The 15510-nt window shown below is 40.7% G+C and overlaps 1 protein-coding gene across 1 annotated transcript in view; it reads left to right on the forward strand.

Annotated features, from left to right (window-relative positions):
- LOC126291917 (uncharacterized) overlaps positions 1-15510 on the forward strand; it is a 164426-nt gene that overhangs the window by 87460 nt on the left and 61456 nt on the right. The window contains exon 2 of the mRNA XM_049985651.1: positions 3298-3348. Coding sequence (XP_049841608.1) covers positions 3299-3348 — 50 coding nt within the window. The 5' untranslated portion in view covers position 3298. The remainder of the gene's footprint in view (positions 1-3297; positions 3349-15510) is intronic.

Here is a 15510-nt window from a genome sequence, read left to right on the forward strand (position 1 = left end):
ATCTAGTTAGTCACTGTCTTTTCTCTCCCGCTCTTCTCAGTACCTCTTCATTTTTTACTCTGTCCATCCAACTTATTCTTTCCATCTTCCGCCATGTCCAGATCTCAAAAGCCTCCAGCCTTTCTCTGTCTTTTTTCCTCATAGTCCATGTTTCAGCGCCATATAGAAGAACACACAAGACATTTTATGAGTCTCTTTCTGAGTTCTCTGTCCAGACCGCTGCAGAAGATTCTCCTTTTCTTATAAAACGCCTCTTTTGCCATTGCTATCCTTGTTTTAATTTCTGTGGTGCAGTTCCAGTCGGTGTCTATCCTGCTTCCAAGATACTTAAAATTTTGCACCTGTTCTAGTGTTTCTCCATTCAGCATAATTTTTATTTCCTTATTTCCTCCTAGTGTTTCTCCATTCAGCATAATTTTTATTTCCTTATTTCCTCCTGGTGCCAATACTTTTGTTTTATTTGTGTTAATTTTCATTCCATATTTTTTCCCGTTAGTTGCAATGGTGTCCACCAAATCCTGTAATTCTTTTTCCCTTGTGGATAGAAGGACCATGTCATCAGCAAATCTCAAACACCCCACTCTTCTTTCTCCAATTTCTACTCCTTTGTCATCTAATCAGCATTGGTCAATCATATTTTCCAAGTAGAGGTTGAAAAGAGTAGGTGTCTTATTCCTTTTCCTAGTCTGATCCAGTTTGTACTTTCTCCTCTCACTTTAACTGAAACTTTTTGATTAAGATATGAGTTTATAAGTCTTCTGGTTTTCCAGTCCACTCTGTTTTCCCTCATTATAGTCGCCAGCTTGTCCCAAACCACATTGTCAAATGCCTTTTCTAGATCGACGAAGCACTTATATAGGTCTCTTCCTTTTTCAATAAACCTTTATCCCAAGATTCGTAGGAGCCCTATTGCATCTCTGGTGCCCGTATTCCGTCTAAAGCCAAACTACTCCTCGCCAAGAGTCTCCTCCATTACTTTTTCAAGTCTTTTATTAATTATTCTTAACATCACTTTGGCTGAATGTGAAATGAGGCTGATTGTTCTGTGCTCGCTGCATTTCTTGGTTCCTTGTTTTTTCGGTAATTGAATCATTGCTGTTGTCAGAAAGTCCTCAGGCCATTCGCCACTGTCATATTTTTTATTACATAACCTCAATATTTCTCTTATTCCATCGTGGTTCAAGCATTTTAGTATTGCTCCCAGTATCGTATCTGTACCTACCGCATTGCGATTTTTCATTGCAGCTATGGCAGACTTTACTTCTTCCATTATGATGGTCGGTCCTTTCTCGTCATCACTTACACTGTTGTGTGATTCAAGTTCCGGAGTTTCTGGTTTGCTATTTGTATCATATAGCTCTTTTAAATATTCTTCCCATCTCTGGAGGACATCGTCACGCTCTTTGTACACTACCTCTTCGTCTTTACTCAAAATTTCCATAGTAGCACTTCCAGCTCTGTTTTGTTCCCATGTCATAGTCTTTACTCTGTTGTATAGTAAGTCGTATCTTCCCTTCCTGTCCAGTTCTTCAATTTCATCACATTCCTCTTTTAGCCATTTTTTCCTAGCCTGCTCTGTTTCTCTTCACAGTTCATTATTTAACCTTCGGTATATCTTTCTTGCATCTTCACTGTTCTTGTTTTTCAATTTTCTTCTCTCCTCCATCTTGGAAATCATTTCTTGTATGACCCATGGGTTTTTTGACCTTTTCTCTTTTGCATATCCTATATTTTGCTGTCCTGCTTTAATGATTCCTTCTTTCTGCATATTCCAGTACTCGTTCGCATTTTCAGGTGCTTCTTTGTCTCGTAATGTGTTTAGAAAGTCCCGAGACAGCATTTCTGCAATTTGTTCTTTGTTGGATCTCATCTTCTCTAAATCTCACTTCTTCACCATGGTCGCCTTCTTCGGTTTTTTCATTCTTATTTCTATTTCTGCCATAAGTAAGTTGTGGTCACTATTAATATCTGCACCTGTTAATGTGTGCACCTTCTTGATTCCATCCCTGTATCTTTCTTCTACCAGTATAAAATCGATTTGGTTTCTGTATTTATCCCCTGGTGATTTCCAAGTGTAGAGCCTCCTCTTGTGGTACTTGAACCATGTGTTTGCCGCTATCAGCTGCCTTTCCCTGCAGAAGTCAATTAACCATTCACCTCTGCCATCTCTCTTTCCAAGACCATGACTGCCTACTATGTTTGCCTCTTTCCCTTCTCCCACAATGGCGTTCCAGTCCCCCATTACTATCTTGCAGCATTTTTTATTTTTGTCCATTATTCTCTCTATTACATTGTACGTTTCCTGTACAATTTGATCATCATGTTCTGAAATTGGCATATATACCTGGACAATCAGTAAATCTCTTTGTGTTCCTTTCAGCCTTACACCAATAACCCAGTCATTTGCATAGTCTATATATTCCACACATTTAGCCAATTCCTTTGTCATAATCATTCCTACTCCATTAATTCCTTTTACTTCTCCTCCTGAGTAGTAGAATACATATTCATCTGACTGCAACTCTCCATGACCATCCCATCTTGCCTCAGCAACTCCTACGAGGTCCATATGATTCTTTTCTATCTCTCTTTTAAGGTTTTCTAGTTTTCCTGCTTGTAGCAGAGTTCTGACATTCCAGGTACCAATTCTCGTTTTGATTTTTTGCCTACTTTCAAGTTGTCCCCCCCGGAGATCCGAATGGGGGACTATTTTACCTTCGGACACTGATTTAACATGAGAGAAAGCCATTTTTTGTGCATAAAATGGAGACTGCTTTATGCAGGGAAGATAATCTGCAGTGGCATTCCGTTGCCTTCCGCAGTTCTGGAGGCCGCCCCTAACATGGGATACAGACGCCTTTTGCAGCCGCCCGCTCCGGGTCAGACGCTGCATGAGAAGTATACGTTGGAAAATGAAAGACCCCTAGCCCTCGAAACCTAATAGCGTCAGGGTCGGAAAAAAACAAGAGCTGGCCGAGTGTGGCGAGACAGGAAAGATAAAAGTGAGGAGCCTGGCATAAGTAAGTGGAAGCAACGCCAGGACTCAGCTCGGGGCCCCGTGGTCGCCAGCCACGTGTCACTAGGTGTGGCTCCCTGAGGGTGGTACAATACAACAGATGTCGAAGTCGGAGCGGCGGCTACATGTGGAAGTAGCTGGAAGACGCAGTACGCTCTGGCACATAATACATTTTTAATTTTCTCTGTGGTTTCCATTTCGCGACCCATTGAACCTTACTTTCCAAATAGCCCTCGAATAACAGGATATTTTTTGATTCATATCTTCTTTTTATTTTCCAGAATGTCTGCACTACGGGAGATAGTAACTGCAGTGACTTCTGCTCCTGATGGGTGAGTGTTCTGTTTATTTTTTAGAAGATCTGCAAAATCTCTATTCACGCCAGCCAGTTGACAGTACCAGACAGTCTTGGGACGCCAATATGTTAGTCTCACTATCTACACATCTCTGTGGAGAAGGCTGTAACGAATTGGCGTGATGTGACCTTCGACTCAGATATATAGGGTTCAAATCTGTTCTGAAGACGTCGGTGTGTCGTTCGAGAGAACTGTGCACCGCAGTTCACTCTCTCCGTTCTTTTAATGTTATAAAATTCAAACGCGCCTCTTTACGGGTCTTCCCTTACGCTCTTGTCTTACAATTTGGGAAATAAATACGTTTCCTTCCGCAAATCCACATCTCGTAAGGCAGTCCTCCTTGAGTGGGACAAAAGTGTTATCGTTTCATGTAATATCATGCTCAAAAGTATCCGAAAGACATGTGCTGCGTTTCGTTTGATTTGTAAGCAACTCACGTAACGTAACTGTCTTGCGCTCGTCTTCTCTCTACTCGGTGCACTCGTTTCACTATAAAAATGGTTAGAACAAGAAGCCACAGGAGATAATTTCTCTGTATGGCTATCAATCCACCGTGGGGAACTGAAGAACTTCGGAATCTTGGTGAAACAATTAAACGACGGAAATGAGTCGTTTCACATGGTCAAGAAAGGAAGGATTTGAAATCGAATCCTAGTCCAGCTCGAATATTTTCAACCTTTCAAGATTGGATACAATAAGAAATAAGTGCCCTGTCACTGTGCCTGACGATTGGCTAATTAATAAAAATAAATCTCTCGTGTAAGCAAGCTTATTGGTGACAGAGTTGCAAAGTAGAGTGATTTCCGCTTCTGTCATGACCCCAACATACACAGACGCCCCTACAGTAGGTTGCGAATGGACATTAAGTTTAATATGGGTATGGGACGGGTGCAGACCTGCATTGTTCAGCTTGCGTTACCAGAGGTGAAGAGGGTCCCTTTGTGCTTGTTAAAAATGGCTGTCTTTTGTGTGAATCGAACCCAAATCTTACACATAGAATGGTTCCAATAGACCAGTAACCTTCACAGACCATTGGTTCATTGTTGTCTCTTAGAGAAGAATGCTCCACACTGAAATACAATTCTTATTCCCTGGAGGTTGCTCTTAACAAGCTCGATATATTTATTTTCTTTTACGTTCACGTCGATAGTCATTAGCTGATTGACTACCCAATGCATAATTTTGACTTGATTCTGTAATCGCTGATATAAAATGACATAAAAGGCAGCTGCACGAACTGACAACTCAGTAGCATGCGGAAATTTATGTTAGAAGTGCTGATTTGCACTTGTGATTTTGTGCTATTTTTTGTGATTTTTTATGGTGTATTTCTCAATATGGCGCAGAGTAACCGCCAAGGCCAGATATCGAGCACATTATTTTTAAGCCTCATTTCCTGTCATGTAATTACGTAGGTAAGGTGCAGTGACCTTTTCTTATGCAGAATATTAAATGAAGTAATCTACCTGGCGAAAATTTATCTAAGAAAACCGGGCAAGTGGAAGAAAGACTCGCGTATTCAGGGTTCCGTATAATTTCAACCCATTAAGTACCATGTTTCTTTTCTTCGATCAAGATTTATTTGTGTGTTGCCTGAGCGACACAAAGGTGAGGAAAAGGAATATAAAATTTAAAAAATGCAATAATCTTGAAATAAATGGTTTATTGTAATCGATTCCCAAATGGGGATCAAGGCGCATGCCACTCTCTTTTTACATTTTCTTTTACTTTTGGTGTCAGACAAAAAGACAACCAATGAGTCCCACATTGCACACAGAACACTGTTATCTCACGTTCTTCTCGAAAATTGCACATTTTGTTTCCCCAGTGTTGTGTGTTCATTCACGTGTCCATTTCCGGAAGTCCTGAGTTCAATTGGAACACGTGAAAGGGATGATTTTGGTTAAGATGGACGCCCTGATTTTCGGAGCACAAGCAGCAGATGATTGAACAAGATGTCCCCTTGCCACCATCCTCCGGAATCGAAGCAGTGGAATATTTTCATTCGAAAGGCAGCAGATGAAGTGCGCATTGACCGGTGTGTCATCTAATACATTGGCGAACAATAGGAAGTACCATTTCTTACCTCGAATTCTCACATGATATTTCTGCACATTCCAGTCCAGTTTGTCCACACCTCCTATATTATTTGCTATATTCTGAAATCATCCTTAGCTGTGGAACTTGCACTCCTTTGTTCTCAGCTTTGCTCCATTTCTTCATTCGACTTACTGGACGCATTGTCTCATTGTTTGACAAGAGTTTTACACAACTGTTATCCTTCCACATTACTACTATTATCTCCGTATTCTAGTTAAATATATACTGATATGCTCCTATTCGTTTCTTCCTCATGCTGTTCTCAGGTTCTGTTGAACAGTTATTCATTCGGGTCATACGGGCAGTTCCAGTTACCCTTACTCTCATTTCTAAGGGCTCTTACATCAAACGGATGCTCATGAAAAAGCTATCGAAATATATTTTGTGAAGATCACGAGGCTGCAGAACAGAAATCATATTCAACACAACTGATCCACCAACCCCGGAACTGAAACATCACTTGTATCCTTCGATTTCCCTTCATGGACTGACATATGGTAAATGGTTCAAATGGCTCTGAGCACTATGGGACTTAACAGCTATGGTCATCAGTACCCTAGAACTTAGAACTATTTAAACCTAACTAACCTAAGGACATCACACAACACCCAGTCATCACGAGGCAGAGAAAATCCCTGACCCCGCCGGGGTGGTAATGGTGTCCATAATATTGTACCATCTGTTCATCAGTACTCAGGCTGTCGGGAAGAAACTTGACATTACATAAAATTATTATTCAGTAAATACATTAACGGACGAATCTTTAAAAGTTTGTCTCTTTCGTCAGGTGGGATCCTGTTCAGACATGTGGTATCATGGAAATGAAGGTGGTGATTTATTTCCAGATATCTTTTGCCACTCCTACAGGGTCGTACACACCTTATATCAAAGTCCTCATCTCCATTTCAGTATAGCTTTTCATGTGGAAGAGCATAGTGTCCAGTGAAGGGTATTATACCTATGAACTTTTTTATGCATCCATTGGATAACTCATAGCTGTGATTACTGTTCTGTGTAGCATGTCAGACACTTTGATTGATAATTAAAAGTTCAATACCTGTTCATCAAAAAATTCTTCAAAGCATTCAACAGCAGATTTTCCTTTTAGTGCTGCTACCAAATTGGATTTTCGCTGTTCAATTTCTGCTCTGTCGGGATAGGTTTTAGAGAAATTTGGATCTTCAGTTTTCCAGTTAGAAGTGGCAATAGCTACCACTTTCTTCTTTCGTTGGCCTGCATGGTCCTCATTTTCCTTTTCTCCATTGGCATGAATTTTCAAGGAACCTGGTAAATCAGATAGAACAGTAGTTTCAAATATATTTTCGTCGATATCTTCACAGTAAGGCATCTCATCTACACGATCTGGAGGGAGTTCGACAATGTCAATAGTCTCATTCACATAACCATCATCACCAAAAGCCATTATGTTCCGGTCATTTACAATTTCTTCAGTTTCCCACATAGAACATGCTTCGTAGCGACTCATTGTGGCCGGCCGGAGTGGCCGTGCGGCTCTGGGCGCTACAGACTGGAGCCGAGCGACCGCTACGGTCGCAGGTTCGAATCCTGCCGCGGGCATGGATGTGTGAGGTGTCCTTAGATTAGTTATGTTTAATTAGTTCTAAGTTCTAGTCGACTGATGACCTCAGAAGTTAAGTCGCATAGTGCTCAGAGCCTTTTGAACAATTTTGACTCCTTGTGCCTGAGGAGCAAATAAAAGTATAATAAAGTTTTACTTGGAAACTGACAAGAGCCCCAAATGGGGAACGAAGGTTAGTCAGGGGTCATGCAGAAATGAAATAGGTCTTTGAAATAAATGATCAATAAACATCTTCTCAAACCATTATAGAACACGCCTGTACGGAGATATTGGAAGTTATTTACATACTAATATAACTTACGCTGCTTTGAAAATGTGCAGCTCTTGTAACGCTGAAAAACGTACCTCCCTCACAGAAACAAGTGTACAACTAACACGTTTAACAACTGACGGATCTTCAATGCAAACGCTCGACAAAGGCCTGGACAACAACGGGAAATGGTAGCATTTGCTGCCAGCATTATTAGAATTCCAAAATTTCCGTTACAAAGATAAGTCCCCAAATGGGGATCGTGGCACTTAATGGGTTCATTATGACTGTAGATAATAATAGTAACAATGATAATAATAATAAAAATAATAATAATAATAGTAATAAAAACATTCATGTAGCTCAATACATAGGTACAAGTGTTTCCGCTGAACGCCATTTCGACGACTTGCGTGTTACTAACCTACCCCAGTTATCTAACCAGGGGAAGAGGACCTACATTCTGAAGAAAAATCCGAATCGCGTATTGTTTCTGATGATTCCTCACATCGCTAGGATGTGAAGGTGGGGTTGAAAGGAAGACTGAAAAACCCGTGTGAAAAACTGTGAATCGACCCCACGACCTTTCGGTTTCCAGGCACACATTTTATCACTGGACCACCAGGGCAGATATGTACGTACATTCTTCATCCATAGGATTTGATGGGTGAGTTTGCAAGCATCAGAATATGTAACGCATATGGCTATATCTTTTCACTGAACTGACTTAGAAGCTTAAATTATTTTCACCGCGAAGAGAGTTTAGATCTTAGTATCTGCCATAAATTTTTATTCGATAACTCTGCTCGTTCCTGAGAAAAAGAATCCGCAGCTCGTGGTCTAGTGGCTAGCGTTGCTACCTGTGGATCATGGGGTCCTGGGTTCGATTCCCGGCCGGGTTGGGGATTTACTGTACCCGGTGACTGGGTGTTTCTCTTGACGTAATCATTTTATCATCATAATCATCATTCGTGACAATGGCTAAATTGGACGGTGGAAAAAAAAATGGGACTGTGTAAAAATTGAGACTTCTTATGGGCACTGATGACCGCGTAGTTGAGCACACTACAACCAAAACATCATTATCACATCTGAGAAGAAGAGGTCTTAACAGACGGTGACACAGGTAGATAGAAAGAAGTAAATGAAAACCTAAATGAGAATGGTCAGATGGGTGTTTGAACCACTGTGTATTAACTTCATAAACAGAAAATAATGATTGGCTCTAAGAGCAAAAAATAGGGGCCTTGCAATTTCTAAGAATGTAATGATATGTATCTAATGGCACAAAGATGATTGCGTAAGAACTGCATCACAGTTGTCATCTTTCTCCATTACTGACGCACTTTGCGCTCGAAACGTACGAAAAGCGACCAAGGAAATGTACGTGAACGCTCGCATGCACTCTGTTGATTTGACAAAAGAACCTATCTAGGAATGCAGTCCCTATCACACTTCCTCTTCTTATCCACTGCTCTCATACGTATACCTGTCTCGCTCCCCATCGAACAACTACAAATAAATTTTTTTGTTCCGTTTGAATACCTAAATCATTTAAATATGACATTTATCAATATGTGGTAATTAACTCTAACTTAACCATCATTTTCTTCAAGAAAAATGCACGTCTTCTGGTTTTTAATTACATACGACACGCAAAATTCTGGTTTTCATTGCAAATACATATTCTTCATTATTGATATATTAGTAGCAGTAGTAGCACAATTCATCCATAGATCTCTTTTTACAAGGATAATTTATATATATATATATATATATATATATATATATATATATATATATATATATATATATAATAAAAGATTGTTACAGATTTTGAAGATAAGACAACATTACACAAATTTTTTGGAGAAAAATGAAAAATCAAATACTCTTTGTTTGAATGTGCCCACTGTTTTATAGGACAAATGTGGTCCCACACGAACTAGAGTGATAAGCGTGGTAGAAAAACGGAAAAAAATTACACGGTGTTGAGCACACTGTACAAATACTGCATTTTTACTGTTATCATCGTACCACTGCTATCTGAACCCAATAGGTCTGGAGCAAAGTTAAGGGATTTGGCGCGAGAAATAGCACGACATTTGGTTCAAATGGCTCTAACCTCTATGAGACTTAACATCTGAGGTCATCAGTCTTCTAGACTCAGAACTACTAAAGCCTAGCTACTCTAAGGACATCACCAACATCCATGCCCGCTACGGTCGCAGGTTCGAATCCTGCCTCGGGCATGGATGTGTGTGATGTCCTTAGATTAGTTAGGTTTAAGTAGGTCTAAGTTCTGTGGGATGATGACCTCAGATGTTAAGTCCCATAGTGCTCAAAGCCATTTGATTTTTGAACGGAGTACATGAATTTAGTCGAATTTTCGTCGACGCTGCTTTTGTCGGCTAAACCAGTATCTACCTATCCAGGTAGAAGGACAGATTGTTTAAAGGATCGTGAGAGCATAAGCCGTCCCGTCGCTACATTCACCTAACTCTTTATTACTGTGCGAGATTATCTCCTCGTAGCAGCTTGTTGCTCACTGCCGCAATTCGTTGGTTGCTACAGTTACCCAGGTTCCGCTTCGACAACATTTATACAATAAATGGCTCTGAGCAATATTGGACTTAACTTCTGAGGTCATCAGTCCTCTAGAACTACTTAAAACTAACTAAGGACATCACACACATCCATCCAGAGGCAGGATTAGAACCTGCGACCGTAGCGGTCGCGCGGTTCCAGACTGTAGCGCCTAGAACCGCATTTTTACACATATGCGACTTATTGTTTGGCGACACCCCCTCCCCTTCCCCTTTTTCTCTCGTACGTTCTCACCCCCGCATCAACTTTCGTTACTAATTGCTATATTCACAGTATGCAAATCTCGCATTGGGGAGTCAGGGGAGCTGCAAGCGACCGCTACTGGCTGTACAACTTATGAACTGCGGATAGCCTTCTGTCGGTTATGTGAAACTGCGGATAGGAGTAATAAACTGGGGACATGTGAACTGCGGGCAGAGAATTAGTCAGCCAGTTAGCGTTAACCCGGGAGAAACCACGAGGATGATGGCTGATTGTCTTCCATATTCGCCACCGAAATTGCAACTAATACATCAATCTGCTTCAGTAAAAATGTTTCCTTGTGAATAGTCTTTCTTTTTTTGTCGCGTGGCACTCTTGATTTTCACGGAAACTCCGGAAAACGGTAGACAGAACTATGGACTGAATAAAACGGACCGCGCAGTTTAGAATGGAAAGCTTCGCAACTTTTGGTGGTGCGGTTGCAAATGGGAGAGTGTTCAGCCCAGATAGTTGCCGGAAACAAGGCTTCAGGGGATGTATACATGTCGCAAAAAAACGTAGTCTGTATATTTTACTGTTGCTGGTTTCTGCTTCAGCACGTTCTCCCCATCTTGCCGCACTCACTCACCAGGGAAACCGCCGTGAAATCATGAGAGAAGGACTCCAGCACCTCAATCTGGACTCAACAAAGGCAACCCGAAGAAGTTTTTCAAGTAATAACTCTCTAACGTGTTGTGACTTATCTGTGTGACATATTGGACATGATGAAATGGGGATGTGACATGAGTCACGAGTAAATAAAAGAGTACAAAACTGAGTGTTTCTGGAACGTTCGCAGCTCACAAGTTGCGACAGAGGAAGTCGAGGGGCGATTATCGGACTTGTCGATAAGCCGATAAGCCGGCTCTGTCCGCGGCTCACATGCCAACGCAATGAGGTGGATCCCGGTGTGCGCAGTTCAAATGCGACCACTGACTGTGATAGCCCTGTGTGGAAATCTAACAGTCGTGGCATCTCTGGCACCAATCCAGCTGGTCCTCCCCCTGTCCCCCCTCCCCCCCCCCCCCATTCAGCGATTTGTGTCTCCTTGGGCCTAAAACCAGCCCTGTTAATTCCACAGATAATTTTCGTAACAAATCTTATCGTCTGGTACACTAGCGAAATGACGGTCTCTGCACATACTCCGTGTGCTTCAGTTTGATAAATAATCAGTTCTCTGACACCTTTCATTGTTCAGAATTTTACTGAAAGCTAGCACGTCCTTCATGAAGGCTCCCAAGAGTATAATACATTTTTGTGGACTCGTTCCTGTGTACACATCACTTTCCATGTCCTACCTCGACTTCACAAGTTAGCGCCTCTTCTGGGGCAGACACAACTTTACAAGTACATTTTGAAAAATGAAGAAACCGCAGAACAGTTGCTTAATCCACAATCCTTTATTGCATACACAAGTCCAGTTACATAACAGTTAAAATTCCATCATTTAATGTAAAAAAAATCACTTAATCAACTGAGATCATCCAGATTCATAAGGATGTAGGTTGCAGTAGGTACTGGGAGATGAAGAAGCTTGCACAGGACATAGCATGGAGAGTGGCATCAAACCAGTCTCCGGACTGAAGACCACAACAACAACAACATCCTTTTGACACGGAACCTTTGGTTCCATGACAACATGGGACTGAGGATGATCTCACTTGATTAAGTGATTTCATTTTTTGTACCGGATGATGTAACTTTAACTCTTTCGAAACTGGTCGCGTGTACACAATAATGGATTTTCGATTAAGCAATTGTCCTGCTGTTAGTTCATTTTTCAAAATCTTTCCAAAAAGCTCAAAACTTTTGGCGAAAGCCAAAATACTGGCTGCTTCCGAATGTTTTATCATAACAGTCAAATGCTCAAAGTTTCCTAAATACTGGAATGGCTCATTCTAAAACTTTAACACAGGTTCATTCACCTTCGGCAATTTTTGTGACACAATTATATTTACTTTTGAAAGTCGGGAAAAAGTTGAGGTGTGGTTTTACAACACAATGATGAAAGTTAAGTGTCTGTTAAGAAATGAGGAGCTTCACTGCGGAAACAAGAAACAACGACGAAATGAATACGTGGAAAAGACAGATTAAAACATAGTGACATTAGGAGAATACGTTAATGCCGTAGAGAGCAAAAGCTGTAGGGGAAGACAAATATTGGAATACATGAATCAGATAACTGAAAAGGCTTGACGCAAATGAGATCAAGAGATGAATTCACTAAGCAGATTCAGAAGGATGTAGGTTGCAGTAAGTACTGAAAGATGAAGAAGCTCTCACAGGATAGAGTAGCATGGAGAGCTGCATCAAACCAGTCTTAGGACTGAAGACCACAACAACAACATGTCCTACTCTAATTCTCTCATCATCACCTGGTTTAATTCGACTACATTTCATTACCATTCTTCCATTTTCGCTGATATTCATCATTTCTCCTATTTTCACGACTGTAGCCATTCCGTTCAGCTGCTCCTAGAAGTCTTTTGCCGTTACTCACAGAGCTACAATTTCATCGGCAAAACACAGTTTTTATTTTTTTCACTGACCATTTAATTTACTTCACAAATTTCTCCTTGGTATCCATGACTGATTGTTCAATGCACAGACTAAATAACATCAGGAATAGACAACAACACTCTCTCACTGCCTTCTCAACAGCTGCTACCGACGACATCCTTCAACCACTGTCTGGTTGTTGTAAACAATCATTCACCCCCTATGTTTTATCTCTTCTCCCTTCAGTATTTCGGTGTGTCTTCCAGTCAACGTATTCAAATGTTTTCTCAAAATCGATGAAAGCTAGGAACATAAATTTGCCATTCTTCAGCCTAGTTTTTAAGGTAGAGTCAGGTGTTCCGTGTTCCTACACTTATCCGGAATCCAAACTGATCTTCCGTGAACGCAGATTCCACTAGTTTTTTCTTCAATACTTCTCTAACGAATTTGTGTCAACGTTTTGAAACCATCTTTTATAAGATCAATAGCTCGGTAATAGTCTCATCTGACAGCAGTTGCCACCTTTTTGCATTGAACGTATTGCCTTCTTCTTGAAGTCTGAGAGTATTTTTCCTATATTTTATGTCTTGCGTATATGGAGTTGTTTTGTTATGCTATTTTCTTCTGAGGATCTCAGTAATTTTGAGGGTTGTCGTCTTCTCCAAATGCCACGTTTTGTCTATGTGATTCAGTGCTCTGTCAGTTCAGTGTCTCATGTATTATCCAAGGACTTTATTTATCTATCGCTAAAACTGCTGTCAGTGTTAAGCCTTGTAGCAATAATTCTTAACCACAAGGATTTAGTTCCCACATGAATTTACACTCAGATAAACCTACAATAGACATTGTAAATAATGTGTGCACTAAGCTTGATGGGGTGCCTGTGTAGTTTGTGGGATCATGGGATGCCGATGCAATTAATGTAACAGTTTAGCAACTTTTATCTCTGTCAGAGTGTAAGTTACAATGACGCAAGGAACAGCTGCTGTTGAATTGTGTCCATCAAATGAGCTTTTATTTTGCAGTACACATAAGGTACAAAAAAGAAACAAAAAACAACAGGTACTGCATGGCTTGGCCAGCAAACAATTCCCTCTGGTTTTGATTTATGGTGTTTAAGCTGCAATCGTTGAATCTGGAAACTATTTGTAATTACGATATTGTTTCGACCCTTAGTTACGAAAATGCAAGTAAAGTTCATCCAAATATTCGTTTGGCTAAGTAGATGATTGACTGCTTAGTATCTTTCAAAAGCAACTAGAAGACGCACAGCGTGCACCTTAACTATGAAAATGTTTTTCGCGCTACCTACTAGACACATAATATCCCATAATATAATTTTATAATTTTTATTGTTACTTTACCTAAGGACGTTATTAATACCGATAATTTACACGTTGCCTTTGGTCGCAGAGTAACTACGCTCGCCGATTACACTCAGTCGGTTGTGAGCTCCGCAAGATCCATGTACTAATTTATATTTACGTGACAAACCCTAAATCTAGGGCTATATTTCAATTTTGACAAATGGATATATGCCGACATTTGTAAAAACGGCCAGTACCGGTCGTCGTTATCATATTTTTGTTATGCAAGAGTTCTCCAATTTGTGTTAAAATCTATTCTTGACTTGAGTTTCATACTTTTCCAATGTAAGCTATGATGTTCTTTGTCCTTAGGCTACCTTCTGAAAAAGACAGATTTATATTTGTCGAAATCTAGGTAAAGAATCTCTTTATCCATTGCAACTGGTCGGCTGTTTATAATTTTATTACGTGGAACAGTTGCTGTTGTGCAGCTATGTTTAAAATATTGAAATCCCACAATATGTTTGGCAACACGGTGACATTATTTCCTGCAGTGGCAGACAATTATCCTGCTTTGCTTACTTGACATTTCCTTGTCACTCTGATTATGTATTCTGAATTCCTCCGCTTCCCGCGCCCGGGTTCCCGGGTTCGATTCCCGGCGGGGTCAGGGATTTTCTCTGCCTCGTGATGGCTGGGTGTTGTGTGTTGTCCTTAGGTTAGTTAGGTTTAAGTAGTTCTAAGTTCTAGGGGACTGATGACCGTAGATGTTAAGTCCCGTAGTGCTCAGAGCCATTTGAACCATTTGAATTCCTCCCTCTAAAGGTATGACATGGACTTAGAAAACTCATTTTTTTGATGGTTCAAATGGCTCTAAGCGTTATGGGACTTAACATATGTTATCAGTCCCCTAGACTTAGAACTGCTTAAACCTAACTAACCTGAGGACATCACACACATCTATGCCCGAGGCAGGATCCGAACCTGCGACCTAGCAGCTTAGCGGTTCTGGACCGAAGCGCCAAGAACCGCTCGGCCACAGCGGCCGGCCATGTTTTTGAGTCCAGGAATGTCGTTCCAAACTGAAACTATAACCACTCTCGCCTTTCACATTGCAAACTGTCTTGGCTATCGCTCAGCGGTAACATATTCACCCGTAAAAGGGAAGAGTGTGGTAGCTGTCGGTTCAGATCTTGCTGGAAACAAGGTTTTTATGAATAAATAGTTGTAGTGACTTAACTGTGGCACCGAATCATTTGGTAATCGGATTTAGTTATTTGACTACCCGTACTGTTACATTTCCATACTTCTGTGGTAGTCCTGATCATGGACACACGATTTTTATGACAAAAAATGAGTAATATCTTGCCCAGTTTTCACTGTTTGGGAACGTTTATGTTGTGGGTACTTTGTTTCCTTATAGAAAACTTTTGTCTTAAGGTTACCACGGTAAGCTGTAATTATCCTGTATTGCTACGCTGTATCCTTTAAAGCGTCTCTTTCTTAGGGAAATAAGGTAATCACCAGCAATTTAA

This window comes from Schistocerca gregaria, chromosome 9 (assembly GCF_023897955.1).
Source record: "Schistocerca gregaria isolate iqSchGreg1 chromosome 9, iqSchGreg1.2, whole genome shotgun sequence".
NCBI classification, from domain to species: domain Eukaryota; kingdom Metazoa; phylum Arthropoda; class Insecta; order Orthoptera; family Acrididae; genus Schistocerca; species Schistocerca gregaria.